Source organism: Peromyscus maniculatus, chromosome 15, assembly GCF_049852395.1.
Source record: "Peromyscus maniculatus bairdii isolate BWxNUB_F1_BW_parent chromosome 15, HU_Pman_BW_mat_3.1, whole genome shotgun sequence".
NCBI lineage: Eukaryota > Metazoa > Chordata > Mammalia > Rodentia > Cricetidae > Peromyscus > Peromyscus maniculatus.
Window position 1 is genome coordinate 45903716 of NC_134866.1, and position 14120 is coordinate 45917835.

A 14120-nucleotide genomic window follows, 5' to 3' on the forward strand; every position below is an offset into this window, starting at 1 on the left:
CCACAGCTTTTTGATCATTTAAAAACAAACAAACAAACAAAACATAAGTCCATTAAGGAAAACCTTAGTTCATGAACAAAATCTCTTCTATGGAAAGAGGTTTGTTTTGTTTTGAAATGGGGCTCACTATGTAGTCCTGGCTGGCCTAACACTTACTATGCAAGACCACACTGGCCTCCCATTCACAGATCTTCCTACTGTACTCCTGGTTTGCTGGGGTTAAAGGTACCTGCTGCCACAGCTGACCTATAGAAAGTTTTTAACTTTTGTTAGACTAGTAAGATACTAAACTGAATTATTTGTTTGGTCTTCATCATGTAAATTTTATGTATTTATTTTAAACAATTCCTATCTTTGGATGTTGAAGAATTTTACCAGCAAAAAAAAAATAAATAAATAAGTAAAAAAAAATAAATAAAAATGTTGTCAAGCAGAAGAATATCTATCTCCATAATCAAGATAGACATCAAGTGATTGTTATTTCTTTGAACAGGAATGCACATGGAATGGGGGACAGACGTTTAAGCATCATTTGAAGCATTCATACTGTTCCATTTCTTCTTTACTTTCTTTTTCTTTTTTGTTTTTCCGAGACAGGGTTTCTCTGTGTAGCTTTGGTGCCTGTCCTGGATCTCACTCTGTAGCCCAGGCTGGCCTCGAACTCACAGAGATCTGCCTGGCTCTGCCTCCCGAGTGCTGGGATTAAAGGCGTGCGACACTGCCACCCGGCGCTATTCCATTTCTTAACTGCTCATTCTACTATTGCTATTCCTGCCTTATGTATTTACTACATCAACAGTGTGGTGCATTTCAAAATGAAAGTGAGAGAACACCCTCTCCCACCCCCAACCCCAGCTCAGGCATTGGCTGCCTGACCCTGGCCTGCTGACTTCCAGGCTATCCCTTCCCTCATGCAGTTGTGAACTCTGATATAGAGAATGACATTGAAGACACCCGGAGGTGTGGCTTAGATCACTGTTTTGGTTTGTGGTGGGACAAAGCTTGCTTTGTATGTTTTCTGTTGAAATGTTCACAGCATCTCCCACTCTGTAACTTATATGATGGTGGCAAAAATGTAAATAGAAATTTTCCCAATGAATCTGCTGTATTGGAGGTTGCCCTGGGTCTGGGTGATTGACTGGCATTCTTCATACAAATATTGTTAAGTTTTTCTCTTAAACATTCTTGTCTCTCAGGACACAAGGAGGGAAGCAAGCCTTGCCAGGCAATCAGGAAAAGAGGAACGGGGCTTACCAGAGCCCCTGGGTGAAGGTTCAAGTTCATGGATTCTCTTCTAATCCAGAGCAGCTCTCTGCTCTGGCATCAGAAGCTGAAACCCATGCTCTGCAGCGCCTAGAATTTTCTTGTCTCTTTAATGCTTATTATCAATGGTTCTCTACAGCTTCTTCCACATGGCTTAGGCTTAGAAAATTAAAATCATTGCTTTCTCTTTTGCCAGTCTCAGTAAACATACAATTGCTTAGGAAAAACAAACAAACACCTAACCAAACAAACATGGGAATGTTGAAAAAATATAAATCTTAACAGTGAATAGTGATAACACTACAGGAAAAATTGTTCACTAGCCACGAGGTGAGAATATTCACAGACACAATTCTCAGGCTCTTTTAGGGCCTTTCAAGCATTTCTTAGCCAACAGGACTCACTGAAGTTGGCAGGAGAGTGCTAGTTTCATTAAACAGCTTAAGTGAAGGAATGGAAATGTTTTTCTGGATCGTTTTTTTTTTCCGGCCCATACACAGGTTACACCACTGGGTGGCAGTAGAACACAGTCTGTGAGATTCAGGCCAGGGAGGAGGCTGTGTGTCCTTGTGAGGTTAAAGACCCTTACTTAGGCTTCACTTAAGGAAAAAAAAAAATAACGGAGAATTATTTACAAGATAAAAAAAAAAAGTTACTTTGGTTGAAAAACAAACCTCTATCCAAGTTATACTTTTGTGAAAACACATGAAGTGATTCCTTAATGATTTAGCCTTGTTAGAACAGAGCTATCTAGAAGGATGTAATTCATTCTGATGATACACAAATTGTTTATTTGGTATTTTTTTAATAAAAGTTGAACATAAAGCAACTGAAAGGAGACAATGATCTCCCATTGCCCAGTAGAGGTCCCCTTGTAGTCAATGAATTTGGTCACATGATCACTTCTCCTAGGTGGCATGGGAAGGGGCAGGCAGCTTAAAAGTGTATTGGGGATGATCTGCTACTAATGGAACAACAGTTCTCCATTGTGTTAACAACCACTGTATTTTTTTCCTCTGAAACTATCTAGGTGTTGTAGTTTGTTTGACACAAGGAAAAGGATGCAGTTGTTCCTACGCCGTGTGTTGTTTTCAGAGCAGGCATATTTCCCTGTGTCTAAAGGACCCAAGGATGTTTGCTTCCAGGGACCCAGGTTTTGGATGCTTGTTACCAGGAAGCCAGGGTGGTCCCAAACAGTGGGACTGTGCGGGGGAAGCAGCTGGACTACAGAGACAGTTTCCCAGCTTCCAGAGCACCTTTAACCCTTGTGTGCATCAGTCCTAAGGACTCTGGCTAAATTGTTGCTATGTTCAAAGGGAAGAAAAGAACAGTGGGCATGCAGGGCAGGTCAGGGTGGGGGGGGGTGCCTCCCAACAACACCCGACTACATGCCTAAGGAAATACAGCAAAAAAAATTGAGCATAGAAAAGAATCATTCTATAATAAAATACACAAACAAATGAAAGCTGGCACCCTTTTCTGTGGGTCAGAGAGCCTCAGATCTTATGTAAAAAAGTTTCAGGACTTTAGAGTATAAGAGTTAGGAGGTTGGATACTATTTAGTATCTAAATCTTGGTGTGATTTGGACATGAGAAGAAAACTTGGAGAGATTCTGTAGACTCCCTTCTGGTAATTAGATCTATCCAAGATGTTTGAGGTCCTGTCTTGCTCAACAACACAACTGGTCCCCAACCATTCTATACATGTTCTCAAACACTTTAACTCATTTTTTATCATCTCATATCTATGCCATGGAGTTGAAACATTGTTGTTTCTTATGCACGAAGAACTCAAATGTGTCACTCAGCTAAATCTTTGTACAAATAACACATGTTAAAAAAATGGGAGTAAATAAAGTATCAGGTTGAACGGGAATATTGAATTTCAAACACAGATCATGTACTAATTATACTAGATGTAATTTAATCCATGATACAGTCTTCTCCTTCGGGTGCTAATTCCAGTTAAGGAAATAGGGGCCCTCTGAGTACTATCTCCCTTGGGTAACTTGTTATTTGAAGTACAGACACTGCTTAGGTCTAACAGCCTTATCCAATGCACATCTGTAGGGCTAAGGTTACGTTCTCCAGGATTGCCTTTTAATTATTTGAATGAGCCGAACAATTCGCATCCTAACACCTGTGTGTGGTAAAGTTACATCAAGGATCAGAATAAAAATCCCCACATCACATGTGTGAATCTCTAAGAAGCCTGCACACTTCAAGCTGTGCTTACCTGAGCAAATGGAGTCACAATCAAGTCGTCTCCATGTCTGAAAAACAAACCAAATCCAGTGTTAGAAGTCTCCCATAAAGCTCTGACCACTTTTGATCAACATTAAACGGTCCTGTTCCGTTGGAAGAGACTCCCACTGGGAATTACAGCAATTCTATCTTTCTCTTCAGCACATGCCCTTCCCAGCCACTGGGTTGAAAACATCTGCTGGATGTTAACCAGTGTTCCTCTCCCTTGGTCTAAAGAGGGGATCCTTGATTACCAACCAATGTCAATGTTGCTTTTTAGGCTCAAAGGCTGTGTTATAAGTAGACAGGGGTTCTCAGCTCTGGGCCTGCGCTTTACTCTTGACCTCCTGGTGCAGATCTCAGCCAGGGATGCCGTGCAAAGAAGCAGCCGTAGCACTGGCCTCTCCGAGTGTGCCCTGGGCCATCTAACATTTGTAGGTGATTAGCATCAAGTGATCATGTGTAAGCCCTGGATAGGCCAGGAGCCGAACATGACATGGGGCTGCATCATCCACTAATAAAAACCCCAGGAAACTTTTTCGACTGACTCGTGTTCCAGCCACAGTGCTTACAGGGGAATGTTACCCTGTGAGGGCTGTTGCTACAGTAACGTCAGCTCCAGTAAGACGGGAGATACAAGAGCAAGGTGTCCATGTGACGTGTCTTGGAGAAGCAGGGGAATGCAAGAAGTCATGCAACATTCTTCTTGAAAGAAAGTGGGAAATTGGGACCTGGGGCTCTTTGCAGTATTTTCCAGTGTGAAAAAGTGGAGGAAAGGATATACCAAATCTCAGTGGGTTATTTCTTAATCTAGCCAGTCACAAGCTATTTTATCCAATCATTTAATTTTTACTTATCTTGAAAGACAGAAGCTTGCTTGTTCTATCAGGCTGATCTGATTTTTTTTTTTTTTTGCTCCCACCTTGGCCCTGTGAGTGCTGAGATTTCTAGTGTACACTGCCATTGGCTACCTTAGAAAATATTTTTTTTAAAGAAAGGATTGTTTTTAATCAAGTAAATGCAGTTATTTTACACATGCATTTCCTTGACATAATCCTCACTGAGTGCTGTTCACTTGAATTGCCAGCTTGTTCCCGATCATCTGAAAAGGACCCAAGTCCCCAAACCAATGTCTATGAGTCCTGCAGTACGTGGAGCAGGGTGATGGCACTTGTAATGGTTAATGATGATGAGACCCCCATCATGGAAAGCAGTCTGCTCCCTAGGGAATACTACAGAAAGAAACACATGCAGACTTCCAGAACAGACAGAATAAGCCATTGCAAATCACTGTGGAAGTTAGGATCACATTGGTCTTGAGTCTTGTGATGTGGAATTGGTACCTTATGACTGTTCACCTACCCTGATCTCCCTGAGCTAAGTAAAAGTCATTCCTGTGGCCACAAGGAATTCCACCTCTCCCCTCTTCCAAGAGAAAGATGTTCTGTCTCCTGAGTCAGTGCTACTGGGGACCTGGGGGACAGGCTCAGTGGCATGTGTTGACAAGAGAAGTGGCAGTCCCCCCATTCTCCACACCTGCGTCATCTTCCCCTTACAAGTCCACAATCCCTGCTACTGAGGGAGCTGAGGCAGAAGGAACAAAAATTCAATGCCTGGTTGCACTACAGGGTGAGTTGATGAACAGCCTGGGCAACTTAGCAAGATCCTGTCTCAAAAATCAAAATATATCTAAAGGTCTGAGATACACTCTAATAGTTCACTGGGAGCATGCTTACTTTGCATGCATGAGGTCCTGTGCTCAATCTCTAGTAACAAATACACACACACACACACACGCACGCACGCACGCACGCACGCACGCACGCATGCATACACATGTACACACACATCCACAAATAAAAACCCACAGATTTCACTAAAATACTTTAAAAAATTCAATATAAGTTTAAATCATAATTGTAAATAGTCACAATCAATATACAGCAATAACAAATATTTGTCAAATGACTCACTATGCAAAGAATTTCAGAATGAGTGTCTCCTAGTTAATGTCTATTGTGGGTGAGGAAAGGGAGTCCCAAGAAAGACTCAAAATCATATGTCTGTGAAGATATTTGAAGAGGACTCAAATTCAAGTTGTATGTCTGCGGGGCTCTGCTCTTACACATACGTGATTCTCCATCTCCCATGACTTAACCAATGTCAAAAGCACTCCAAAAACAATGCTGACTCTGTGGTATAGTTTTTATTTCATAAGAGTATCATTAAGATAGAATGTCATCATAATAAATACAGAGTGATAAAATAAAATTAAACAGCAAATAAACACAAGCAAACACCACCGCACCAGTGACTTAATAAAACCAGCTCAGGTGTGGTGATATATTGTGTATGCTCTACAAATAAAGCTTGCCTGAAGATCAGAGAGCAAAGCCAGCCACTAGTGAGTCATAGAGGCCAGGCAGTGGTGGCACACACCTTTAATCACAGTACTACGGATCTCATGTCTTTGCTCCCAGAACTTGGGAGGCTCACACAACTTTAATCCCAGCACTAGGGAGGTTGAGACAGGAAATGATATGGCTGGGCAGAGAAAGGAATATAAAGCTGGAGGAGACAAGATCTCAGTCTTTTCGGCTGAGGAGTTGGTGAGGTGAGAGGTAGCTCTAGCTTGTTCCTTTGTCTTTCTCATCTTTTAGCATTTACCCTGATATGATATCTGGCTCCAGGTTTTTATGAAGACCAATTAGGATTCATGCTACACTCAGCCTTCCTGATGATCTTCACATCTTACAACCTGCAACTAAATAATAGAGAAACCAGTGAAAGACTATTTACTTTGGATCTAGAAATAGGGTTCTGAGTGATAGTTAACTAACATACAGGTCACAAGAACTCTGAAGAAGGCATATAATAGGCACTTACATATTAATATCTGTAAGTTAGCATGTATGTTATATATATTATATATATATATATATATATATATATATATATATATATATATATATATAAAGTGTATGTGTGTGTGTGTGTGTGTGTGTGTGTGTATGTAAAGAGAATTTCCAGGCTCTCATTTTTTATTATAAACATTTATTTTTATGCTAAGTTTCAAAAAAGGAAAAAAATGTCCTGGGGGCAAAATCTCACCTATCACCTATTATTGGACATTCAGAAAATTGACTTATTTTCCCTATTTTACTCCACAGGGAAATTTTATCAGACATCAGCCTTGTACATATTACATATGACTTCATATAATTTAAGGATACCAAGTAAGGCTGAGGATGCAGCTCAGTGATAGAGTAGTTGTTTAGCATGTGTGAGGAGGTCCCAGGTTCCATCCCCAGCATCTCATGCCTCTCAGATATCTATGTATCCATATATTTTTATCATCTAGCTTCAGAAAAACGTTGTGACCTTAGAAGGAACTTGGTACTCTAAAATTTAAAATATCACCTCACTTCTGGTTAACATTTTAATAATTAATAAACAACTTCATCATAAGAATTCAAATGACTACTTTATAAAGGAGCACATGCACTCTCCAGGTAAAATGTACCAATGATTGATAGGTGTTTAAGAAAGTACTTAACAGCACTCAGCATTGGGGAAAAAAATGCAAATTTCAACCAAGATATCAGCTCTCACCTCTTACAGTTTAATTTCATTTTAAAAAGCAGCAGATTGCCGGGTGGTGGTAACTCATGCCTTTAATCCTAGCACTTGGGGGGAAGAGAAATGGGGATCTCTGTGAGTTAGAGGTCAGCCTGGTTTACAGAGTGAGTTTTAGGACAGTGAGAGCTGTTACACAGAGAATCCCTGTCTTGAAAAACCAAAAAAAGAAAAGAAAAGAAAAAAAGATCATGTCTCCTTCATGCCAATGGCAGTACAATGGGCTCATAGAAAAGCAAAAGGTGAAAGATATTTCAAGAAAAGATGAAAAGTGACAAGCAAGGACACAGAGGTGTAAGGAACTTTTTGTGCTGTCTCTAGGATTGTAAGTGGTTCCAGCTACAGATGAAAGTGTATGAAGTTCATCCAAAGTTGAAATATTGCCCCTAGAAGACACATTATCCATTCCTGGGTATACAGCCAAAGAAAATGGAAGCCTCATGTCACAGAGATATCTGCATTCCCAGTTCACTGCAGAAGTACCCCCAGGAGTCAAGAGCCATGCACGACACGGGCTCATCTTAAGTGTCCATCGTAGGTGGGAAGATAAATAAAACTTGGTGTACATAGCACACAGACTATTACTCAGAATTGAAAAAGAAAACCATTTGTCACAAGACATATGAAGATGAGGTACACTACACTTAGTGTAATAAGGCAGATAAATACTGCACGATATCATTTCTGTGATATCAAATCAAAACAGAACAAAGCACTCCTTAGCGTAGGAGAGTGAAACTTTGATTACTAGGGCTGGGAAGTGAGGAGGGGTTAGAAAGCCTGATGAGAAATAAGCTCATGAGATTTATAGCCCAAATTGATGGCTATAATGAACAATAAGACACAATACACTTGAAAATTTCTAACAGGTGATTTCCACATCACAAAAGCAATAACTATATAAAGTGATAGATACATTAATTAGCTCGGCCTAATGATTACACAATTTAGACTCATATTAAATATTTTACTGTATATCCTGCAAACACAGACAATGTCTTATTTGTAGGCTAAAAATATACATTTTAAAAAAGAATGAAGAGCTGGTTGATCTTTGAATCAACCAAACCAAACCAAACCAAACTTTAATACCAAGTACAGTGGCACATGCCTTAGTCCCAGCATTTGGGAAGTGGAGGCAGGAGGATCAGGAGTTCAGTGTTGTGGTTTACTATATAGTATTCAAAGCCAGCCTGGGCGACAGGAGACTCAGTCTCAGAAATAATAAATAAAGCTATAGAGATGGACCAGCCAGAAAACTGCTTGCCTCACAAGGCTGAGGGCCTGAATTTGATCCATGGAACCCATATTCAAAAATCCAGGCATGGTGGTGCATTCTTGTGATCACAGCATTGGGAAAGATGGATCCCTAGAGCTTACTGACCAGCCAGTCTACTATATTTGGTTAGTTCCAGACCAACGAAGAACCATGTCTCCAAGCAACATGTGGATGATGTCTAAAGAGCAACACCTAAGGCTGTCCTCGGGCCTCCACATGTGTGTCCCTCATATACACAAATGTGCACCTGTACACACATCTGCACATACATACAAGCACACCCTCAAAAATAAGTAAGTGAATACATAAGCTTCAAAACACAAATCCTTAGTTTTTGGCTCCCATGTGCTCAGATCTTCATTAAGAATGTGCACTGATGATAATGCATAAAGTGAGGATTTATTAAACAACATAAGCAAACATTCTGTGGTCTGACGCTGAATGTGTGTTGTAAGACAGAAGAAATTTTGGCTTCATTTTAGAAAATGCATGATAACAAATGAATGCCATCCAGTTCGTTCAGCTCTTTGGTGGTGCGAAAATAATCTGCTCTCACATTTATGTACAGAGGTTTCCAACTTCAAAGGGGCTTAGCAAATGTTTGTAGACATGTGCACAAAACACATCATTATATTTTGCTTAATTAAGACTGATGCAGCGGAGGGAATTTTCCAGGAGCACTGACGTCACAAATGGCCACTGAGGGCTGTGAGTACTAGGCTGAGTTTGCTGTTCTTGACAGGAGGGAGGAAGACGCAGAGGGCCCAGTACCCAGAGCACAAGAGGCTACACAAGTGTCTTCACTCTGTGTTCTAGGAACAGGCTCTTCTTTCACAGTGTTCGTTGACAGGACTTTCGTTTATTCCTAACGTCACTGGCCCTGCTCTCCTGGGTTTTCTCCAGAATGCTCGTCTGTGTGGGAGATTTATAGCTAGTGAGTGCAATCCTCTTAAAGGTCTGCCTGTGATAGAATGGGCCTGGTAGACTAAAAGGAAAGGTCTAATGAAATACAGAAGACTTTTTGTGAGCCTACTATGGGCCAAAAATCTAAGGGCCTACAGGACCTAATTCTTAGGTCTTGTAGGACTCTGCTGCATTAATGGGAACTCTCAGATTCCACTCCAAGACGAGAAACCAGGATCTGAGAACTTAAGTTCAGAGACAGTTACATGCTTGGCAAATGGCAGAGGTCTCTGGTTTCCTGAAGCCAGTCTGAAACCTGGAGCTTGTTTGGCAGAGTTCATTGGTCCTTGTTAAAGTAACAGTAAATATGGGCTGTTCAGTGAAGCACTGGAGAGCTTCATATTCCTTTGGATAATTGATCTTTTTCCTGAGATTATGCTTTTTGTGTTGGTGTGAGAGATTATCATGCCATTAAAAATTAAAGTGACTACATATTTTAGCCAGAATTTCTTTAATATTCTTTACATGGTAAAAAGAAGTAGTCAGAGACCTATGTTGGTCTCTCAGGTGCTTTTTGACATTTTAATGGGCCTTGGAATTCCAAGACATGGAGAGTGCTGTGTAGTTGGATATGAACCCAAACAAACAAATAACAAACAAACAAACAAAATTTTCCATGTTGCTTTAAACATTTTGTTTCCCAGTTGTTCAAATGGATTCAAATTATTATGAATATCAGAGAAGTGCAACATCAGGGTCTCTAGAAAAATGCAACTCAATGGGAACTTCTGCAGTCATGGAAATATTCTCTGTGCGTGTGCCATTGACTATGCTACCCATCACATGCAAGCAAACATATCACATGCAAGCAAACCCAATGGGCTTTGGTGGTTGTATTGATTTCTGAAGTCCCGAGAGTACCAAGCAGGGACGAGCTCTGCATTCAGCCTTGCTCTTCCTGACCATGAACGAGGGACTGCAAAGGCTTTGGTTCTTGGGCCACTCAGGACATTTTCTAGAAGACATTGTCCTGTGAATCATCTACATGATATCCTGCCATGCCACAGCCTCTTGCATTTGTAGGGGCTGTGACTTACTATTTTTTTTTGCTTTCTACTTTTTAGTCTTTGCTCCGAAGGAGAGGAACTGATGCCTGATGCACGTTTAGACACAGCGTAACAGTATTTGGAGATGGCACTTCCTTCTTGACCCAAGGTGGGGAAAACCCCTCAAGACTCCAGGTCTTTGAGGGAAAGCTGACACAGGGTCTGAGAGACTCAGGAGGGAATCCAGATCAAAGGAGAAACCTCTTCACCAAACCCAAGCAGAAGCATTCAACGTGCCGGAAGTCCACAAGCAAAGCTTAGGGACTGTTCTCATGACTTGATTTCTGAAGGAAAGCTATAGGTGCGCTAAGGCATAGTTTATTCCCTCCGTATCTGTGATAGACTATTTAAATGTTTCCGACTGCAGGGAGTTAGAATGATTGAGTGACACTCCCTGGTAAAGCTTACCTCCAGGACACACCATATAACCACCCAGCAGTGTAGCCGTGGCTCCTTATATGGCTCAGAGAATAGTACCTGGAAGACTGAAAACGGTTTGCTAAGGAGCCAAGACTGACAAGCAAAATACGTATTTCAAGTGACTGATGTGTAAGGGGAGCAGATATTTATGCTGGTGTCTCGATATCAGCCGTCTGTCTCCTTTCCTGTCTAGGATTTTAAAAAATAAACAAAGACAAGAACACTCGCATTGTGTGTTATTTCTGTCTTGTTTTCATGGATCTGCATGGCCTGCAGAATGAACGATACCTTGAATGGCTTTGCGGCTGTTCATTCTGTGCAGGGGGGAACAGAGCCAGCCTCATTCAAGCACGTCAGCTAGCGCTGCATTCCTTCCCTCAGAATGTGCTGGAAAACACATGCTGGGTGTCTCCTAGAAAAATCAGCTCCTCTCTTTTTCTAAGCCTGCCACCATCTAATCACCCACCACCAAGATTTAACAGTTCAGAGAGTTTCCATTTTGTGATGCTCTGGAACAGGGTTCTCATCTCTGTCCTCTTCGACATCTAGAGGGAAATGTTTAGGGATTGGAGAACAAGGTGAGAGCCACCAGGCCCAATGTCCACAATGAGTTGAAACCATAAGTTCTTTTCAAAAGGGCAGGAAGAGCCCATCGTTTTAGCTCTGGTTCTTTTTATCTAGGGCCATGTTACATGAAAGCACTATCCAGACAAATGGGTTAGCTGTTTTTCCTTGAAGATGGTGTTCAGATTGGCCTGACTTTAGTTACTTTATAATTCACATATTTCTCTCAGAGATTCTGTTTCTTTAAATTGCGAGTCTTTTTTGTTTGTTTGTTTGTTTTTCGAGACAGGGTTTCTCTGTGTAGCTTTGCGCCTTTCCTGGAGCTCACTTGGTAGCCCAGGCTGGCCTGGAATTCACAGAGATCCGCCTGGCTCTGCCTCCCGAGTGCTGGGATTAAAGGTGTGCACCACCACTGCCCAGCCACCATTGAAAGTTTTAAGGTACACAGTGCATATGAAGACCAAGAAAAGAAAACTGGGACTAGAGAGATGGTTCAGTGGCTATGACTTGCTATGCAAGAATGAGGATCTTAATTTGGATTCCAGCACCAACATTTTTAAAAAAAGCTAGGCCTGCCTGTAGGACCAGTCCTGTAGGAGAAGGGAGACAAGGGACTTCCAGGGTTGCTAGCCAACAGTCTAGTTTGTGATACAGGGAGAAACACTATCTAAGGAAATAATACAGAGTGATTGAGTAGGGCCAGATGCTGTCTAGTCTCTGCCTATGTAAATAGGACCTGTACATACATGTACACATTTATCACACTCATACACATACATGCTCACACATTCACACAAACCTACAAAATAAAGAAAATTATAATCTGCATTGTGTGGTGCATGCCTGTAATCTCAGCACTGGGAAGGCTGAGGCAAAATAATGGCTGTGAGTTCAAAGACAGCCTGGATTACATAGTGAGATCCTACATAGGTCAGTTCATCCATAGAAAAGAAAAAAAGAAACTTGCATGTTAAATGTTAGGATACAGTCTTCTGGGGATGTAATAGAAATGCATATAAATAAGACACTCATGAGATGTTTTGTCAAAATGTACTTTTCTCCCTAATTTAAAACTATTATTTATCTTCTTATCTCTTCTAAGATTTGGGGAAATGTCTTCTTCACTTTGGCAATGATAACTGGGACATAATATGCATGCCTCAAAGAGTTTGTTATTTTGAAACTTGCATAATAATGCAATAATCCATCCATCGTGACAACATCTCACTCTGTTAAAGCCTTCTCATGTTCACTGTTTTTCCTTACCATGTTAATGGCAATTAAAACATTAGGATTGTAATTAAAGTAAAAATATAAAATATATGTCAGCTAATGTGTTGAGTTGCTTAGTTTGAAGACTAAAAGATCAAGCTTAGTTTGGATTTTGCCAATAATAGAACTTGTTTGAGTCTGTAATAAAATAGCTCAGTTATTGACTAAAACAAACAAACAAACAAACAAAAAAAAAGACTTAAAGAAGAGAAAAAAATAAAGAAGGAAAAAGTTAGCCCAGTGTCCACTGTTCTTCTCATACTATGCGGATGTGCTTCTTGAGGTTTTAAACATCTGCATCAGTCTGTATCAATACCACACAGTAACAATCACACCTGAAGCCAGCTACAAAAGCAGAAAAAGAATGGGCCACCTAGATTGTGACCACAATTGTGTGACTTTGGATGATAATCAAGGCTCTGGATAATCCAGTGTCCTAACACAACCAAGACCAGGACACATTGTCTACTCCAGAACTTGTTACAAAGGTGATGGTGCCTAACCTGTTGCCTCTGGTTCCCTGCCACACCCCCTGCCCCAATAAATTGCTCCTCACATGGAAAGTTAGTCTAGCTCCAATCCTCAGGGTATAAATAAAACAAATACCTTAACATGGAGCTTTTCAAACTTAGTTCACAGTACTTCTGATACTTCGTTAATTTTATTTATAACACCCCCTTTGCCATAATAAGTATCTGTTAGTTCCAATTACTGAGTAGTTAGGTCTAAACAATTTTATAAGGTTTCCCCTAACAACTCAGTACCTATTAAGCACTGTACAACTTCTTGCCATGGAAAGAGATTGGATATTGCCTCTTTTTATTCAGTAATTGCTTTTTATTCATCAACCATTGAAAATCCAGTTTTGTAAAGACATGAGGACTCAAATGGCTGCTATGATTTAAAGATGAAAACTAGAAAAAAATGTAAAGCTATTAGTGTTGCAGGTGATTGACAAATATTTTGTTGCTCTTGACAAGTTAAACCATCCCTGGCACCTGTGTAAGTTCCCTCTGGGCCTCATTGTCTCAGTCTCTTTAACTCAGCATCCTCAGCTGGGAGAAGTATGGAATTGGGAAAGCATGCTTAGGCATTGATAACTCGCTACATCAGCTGGTGGAAGATGGCTTTCACCTGGCAAATCAATTGACTTCCAAATGAGTTTATGGGATGGCTAATCTTGGTTGTCAACTTGGCTACATCTGGAATCAACTAAAAACCCAAGTCCACCTGTGCAGGATTTTCTTGACTGGCTCATTTGAGGTGGAATGGGGCACCCTAAATCTGTGAGGGATTTTCTTGTACTCTTGCTGCTGAGTTTATCTACCCTTCTCCTGAGTCATTCATTCACTGGGATCAGGAATTACTACTTCTTCCAGCATAAATTGAAGACCAGCAGCTCTCTACGACTTTTCTGGTGCTCTGGCACCACA

At 40.8% G+C, this 14120-nt stretch overlaps 1 protein-coding gene across 17 annotated transcripts in view; it reads right to left on the reverse strand.

Annotated features, from left to right (window-relative positions):
* The window catches only part of Pde4d (phosphodiesterase 4D), a 1451136-nt gene that overhangs the window by 187440 nt on the left and 1249576 nt on the right, over positions 1-14120 (reverse strand). For 16 of the 17 annotated variants that reach the window (XM_016000210.3, XM_076552299.1, XM_076552298.1 and 13 more), the window contains one exon: positions 3500-3536. In XM_016000210.3, the coding sequence (XP_015855696.1) occupies positions 3500-3536 (37 nt within the window). Of the gene's footprint in view, positions 1-3499; positions 3537-3765; positions 3911-14120 lie in introns of those variants that run through there. The other variant, XM_016000213.3, reaches the window with a different exon arrangement.